Genomic DNA, 5,188 nt, shown 5'->3' on the forward strand with positions numbered 1-5,188 from the left:
TATCAATATCTTGGATATCCTTCTCCAATGCATTATTTTGTCCGTATATTGATAAAATGGTTTCCTAGGCAACAGTGTCATTTGTAGACAGTCCACACCAAAAGGTCTGACTATCCAAAGACAAATAATCAGCAACAAAAGGGTGATCTCGGAGAAACTCATGTCAGCAAATGTTTTGATTTTTGCATGGAAAAATGTTCAATGCCTCGGAAGAGAATGGGCTTAAGAAAAATTAAAATGTTATCTTTATTTTCAGACAGGAAAAGCAACAAAATGCAAGATACAGTATTACACATTACCAAATGTCCAAATAGTCCCAACAATGGCAGGTCTTGGTAAAATGAACAGTAGTAGTCTCACATAACTTGGGTAGAAATGTCCTGCCTGAACCAAGGTGTGTGTGTGGAATTATTGCTAAGAAATATAACGTTTAAAACACTGCTGTTTGGAGAAGTCATAAAAAGGCTTGCACTCTCATTTCCTTTACGTACATGCGCTCAGTCACATTCACAAACACCTCATATACCACATCAGTCATACTAATGACTTTTGATGAAAAGTATTCAAAAAGAACATCCAAAACTAGATTTAAAAAAAAGAAGCATCTTTTGTCATGATCTATTTAACATCCGTGAACATTTTCCTCTCAGTCGGAAAGGGACAGTTTGTAAAAAGGGCTCGAACCTCTCACAATCCCTCGGCTGAGCGAGGAGTCACCTCAACCACCTCCCTCAGATTTAGGCATGAAGAAAAAAGAAAAACAGTTTGAAGGACATCAACTCTCCTGCTTGTCTTTGACCAGAAGGGCTGTGTGCTGACCCCCACTGGAGGCCGACAGTACTACACGGTTCTCCAGCTGCTTGCCGGTCATCTTTACAGGGCTCCACTCATCGTCCTCCTCGCCGGTGCCCAGCTGCAGGTTGGTGCCCATGCCCCAGGCATACACAGATCCTGGAGAGAGCACAGCCAACAGCGAGGGGGATTAGCATTCTTCTTGAACTTTAACATTTAAAATGACAAAAGCAATGCGTTTAATTGCAAATTTATCAAAAACGTATTTACCAAACAATTTAATCACAGGTTGGTTTTATAATTTTCATTTTGGTTTCGACTTGACAGTCAACTTGTGCAGAAGTTAGATTCAAATGCATTTTTTGTGCAAAAAAAGAAAAGCACAAGGCAAGCTAGCTTCATGCCCTGACGCAATGAGGGGCTCTCACCTTCTCTGGTGACGGCGTAACTGACGGAGGCCCCACATGCCAGTCCACTGGCTGCCTCTATCCCAGTCACTGGCGTGGGCTCACATTTTTCTTCTGCCCCTTGGCCCAGACCAAGGCGGCCATATTCAGCTCTGCCCAAGCTATAAACCTGTCCTAAAAAGGTGTATAGAAAAGAGATTTATTTTACAAATTACTTTGGATTGAACTATGCGAGTGCTGAAATAGTTTTTTATTACCGTCGGCATCAAGGCAGAGTGTGTGATGTTGTCCTCCAGAGAAATCCACCCAGCAGGTGGTGGAGTTTTTGAAGCATGTGAGTTTTACTGGCACAAAACACATCTTTGTGCTTTTAGTACCTGCATAAACAAAGACACATACATAAAACAACCTCAGTGTTTGATTAAAATAGCATGGAGCAGAAAGTCGGCCGTTGACTCACAGCTGACCGTAAGCAATGTCAGGCACCACTTGTTACCGTTGTAAAACAAAGTTTGAACAACCGACATCATCAAAACAACTAAACAGTGATGTGCAATACTAACCCAGCTGGTGATAGTTGGAGAGACCAAATCCATAAACAGGCCCCTCTTTAGACACAGCAAAGGTGAAGTACGCTCCACAGAAGGCATCTATGAAGTGAACTTTCCCTTTGATTTTCACCATTTGTGGTACCAGCAACCGGCCTGAAACAATGGGACAACGCCACAGCAAAGTACATTTATACATTCAATAAAAAAATAAAAAAATAATCTATTCTTAACGTAATCTAAGATAAGTGCACATGCAGAATGGCTTCTATATTTAAATTGAGGGTTTGTGCATGCAAAAGCGCGCGTCACTTACCGAGACCTTTCCTGCCTCCTCTGTCTGAAAAGTGCTCCGGGACCCTTCCCAGCTGCCCCTGCTCCGCGGTGCCAGATGTGTACAGGTTTCCCTCCAGTGTCAGCAGTACAAGGTGGTCGTTACCTATTCAAGTATTCAAGAAACATTAAACAGAAACATCGTGTGACGCATTTCAACTTTCAACAAACAAAGAAATGTTGCACCAAAAAAAGACTACTTCTTACCTGATGCAATCTTCACAACAGTCTCCGTCATGGGGACTTTGACTGGAGCGGTGCATGTTTTCATGGGCTCCAGAAGACCTATAACCCCACTGTTATCCTGGGGGGGAAAGGGTAGAGCGAACCCACAGTTACAGAATGCTCAGGGACTGTGGAAGAAGAGTGGTAAATTGGAGCACTTTGGTCCCCAACTGGCTTGGCTTGGTCTAATGATAGCTGATTAAAACTGGGAACATTTCATCTTCAAGTGACCCAATTCCCTCTTGGAGGGTTCCATGAGCAACGACAGAGCTGGGTGAAGCAGCACACACTTCAATTACCTACTTGGTTGCCAAGGACCACTGTTCAATTATTAAATGGGTCACATATGTGAATATTCTGATGCCCAGTAAGCAGTCAGAAATAGCTTCAGTAATGTCAGTATTTCCCCTACCATTATATAAGGGGGGGCCCCGCACTCTCATTTCACCCCCCTTTGGTGTCCGGTATCTAACCTTTACTGAACTAAAAAGCAATCTCATCCTATGTAGTAATCAAGCTAAAATAAAAGTATTGAAAAAAACATCCTGCCTGCAGTACTCAATTTGACTTCATAGTGAAATCTGTTGGACAATAAGACAAGACCCTGGGGAGTGAAGGAATAGATCCAAGTGGGAGCGGATTTAGGAAAGGACTACAAAAAAAATATTATGGATGAGGAAAAGCTGCTGATACAAAAAGGTAGCATATGATGGGGTACAGCTGCTTTGAGAAGTATGCATCTACATATCTAGAAAAGAATCATGCATTTTTGCTGTATTGCTTAAAATAATTTGACAAACATCTTAGAATATCATCCAGAAACACTACTAAAGTGAATTATTTGATAATGCAAATCATCAACTACAGTGCACTTGTGATGTACAGTTGTATGCGCGAGTTGATCATGAGTATCGCACATTTCTACTTGTGCTCACGTTTTTAGAGACAAACAGATTCAAATACATTATTAAAGTACCGACTTCATGTAGAGAAATGTGTCTCTCTCTCTTCCAAACAAACTCACCCTGAACGAGCCCCATATGTACACCGTTCCATCCTCTGTGAGTGCAGCTGTGTGGCTGTCTCCCGCCGACACCTGCACAACCTTCTCCTCCAACGTCACCTTTCCTGGGACCATCTCGGACCCCTCCTCCGTTGTGTCCCGACCAAGAGCACCTTCGTCGTTACATCCAAAGGTGTAGACCTAGAAGGGAGGGGAAAAACAAGTTTATGCGGCAAACTGAGGACTAGTTAAAATATTAACACAGAGCATTAGCCACACATTAAGTCAACGATGTTCCTTACATGGCCAGTCTCGCTGACGCACACCGTGTGCATGCCCCCTGCAACAACTTGTACCGTTTTCTCCGGCAGAGACACAAGGGCAGGCTTTTTCCTCTCAATGGTGGTCTCGCCTAGGCCCAACTGGCCAACGTCCCCCTGGCCCAGAACAAGAACCTGACCCGCCTCCTTGCCGTGACTCCTGTGCGACACTGAAGAACGCAAAGAAACTTCACACACCTCACACCTTTAAAGTCTAACAAGGACAAACTTCACTGCGGCATAGAATAATTAAATATTGGCATTCGACATGAGGAAACTTGTTAAAACGCATTCCTCTCAACAGGTGCGTGTTACTATCTTAACAGAACTTTGAAGAGGTTATATGGTGTACACATAGATTAAAGGCTCATTGTTTAGTCCAGTCGTGTTTCCTCCATCAATTGTGACTCCCCCCCCCCCCCCAAAAAGGACAGCGACTCACCTTTCACTTTCTTGGGGGTTTTATCATCTCCACCAACAGGCGCAGACTTCCTCTTGGTAGCAGTCTTGTTAGCAGGCATGTTGGAAACACGTAAGGACTAACACAAAAAAAGAACACAAGATGATACTGATCATACAGTGATGAATTGGTTAAAAGCATTGAGCTGTAGGTTAAAAAATATAAACTGTTAGAAGCAATTGTATCACAATTACAAATAGGGCTGCAGAGGTAACCAAAGTCAGGAGGCCATCAGCTTAGAAACAAGCAGTTGAAATTCAAACAGCTTTCAGATGTTGGTTGGGAAAAACGAGGGCTTGAAGAAGATCTCTGGCTCCAACAGCTGTCAGAAAGTCACTCGAATGGCTGGGGGTGTGAGATTAGTTCACCCGGAGGACAGTTGTGCTTCTGCTCTTCAAGTCCCAACAATAACCGCTACGACCCGAAGCGGGGTCGAGCTTAGCTCTCAGTGACACACTTTTCGTAAGCACATAGTTATCTGGAGAGTACTGCCAGTGCTTTAATATGCAGCACGAGTTGCATAACGCAACTTTTTTTAAGGCAACGTGAAGCAACATTGGCAGTAACTTAAGTTAACCATGTGTCCTAGCTAACACTTCACGTTGGTTGCCTAAGTTACCGAGTTAGCAGAAGCCTGAATTAGACTTCTTGAATATATGTTAAATGCCACACAGTCGGGCACCGATAGTTAGAATGTAAGATGCAAAATATAGAATATCTAAGAAGAAAATTGCAGTTAGCATTAAAGTGTGCTAACTATAGTGAACAGTCGCCTCTGCGAAGCAAAACGTTCACAGCAGTTTGTTAGCTACCATTAGCGCAAACTCGCTAGCACCGTTAGCATGACATTCGCGAATGAATGAACATAATTTTCTGATTTACAGCGTGACGTTGATCATCAGTTAAGTAGCGTTTATTATTTCTCGTCTTGTCCGCCATGGCAATTTAGCAAACGGTACCTTACTGACCTGCGATGTGTTTGAAGTTTGTAAATTTGCCTACAAGTGAGCGTGCAGCCTGTTCCCCGGTCGAGAGTTGGACACCCGCATGACGTCACGTTTCGCAACCGCCGGCTCCTTAAAGAGACCGCACCACTCGAG

The 5,188-nt window shown here is 43.4% G+C and overlaps 1 protein-coding gene across 2 annotated transcripts; it reads right to left on the bottom strand.

The window, feature by feature from the left end:
• Nucleotides 1–222: 222 nt before the first annotated feature.
• Nucleotides 223–5,188, bottom strand: rcc1 (regulator of chromosome condensation 1). Of its 2 annotated transcripts, none has more exons than XM_037454971.2 (10): nucleotides 5,057–5,188; nucleotides 4,071–4,167; nucleotides 3,611–3,798; nucleotides 3,330–3,509; nucleotides 2,288–2,384; nucleotides 2,064–2,186; nucleotides 1,763–1,903; nucleotides 1,457–1,576; nucleotides 1,221–1,373; nucleotides 223–951 (listed from the first exon to the last, which is right to left on the bottom strand). In XM_037454971.2, exons 2-10 carry the CDS (start codon nucleotides 4,147–4,149, stop codon nucleotides 776–778), a joined length of 1,257 nt encoding a protein of 418 aa, XP_037310868.1. In that variant the 5' UTR covers nucleotides 4,150–4,167; nucleotides 5,057–5,188; the 3' UTR covers nucleotides 223–775. The 2 variants fall into 2 exon arrangements, with proteins under 2 accessions (XP_037310868.1, XP_037310869.1); XM_037454972.2 differs by lacking the exon at nucleotides 5,057–5,188 and adding an exon at nucleotides 4,283–5,025.

This window comes from Pungitius pungitius, chromosome 11 (genome assembly GCF_949316345.1).
Source record: "Pungitius pungitius chromosome 11, fPunPun2.1, whole genome shotgun sequence".
NCBI classification, from domain to species: domain Eukaryota; kingdom Metazoa; phylum Chordata; class Actinopteri; order Perciformes; family Gasterosteidae; genus Pungitius; species Pungitius pungitius.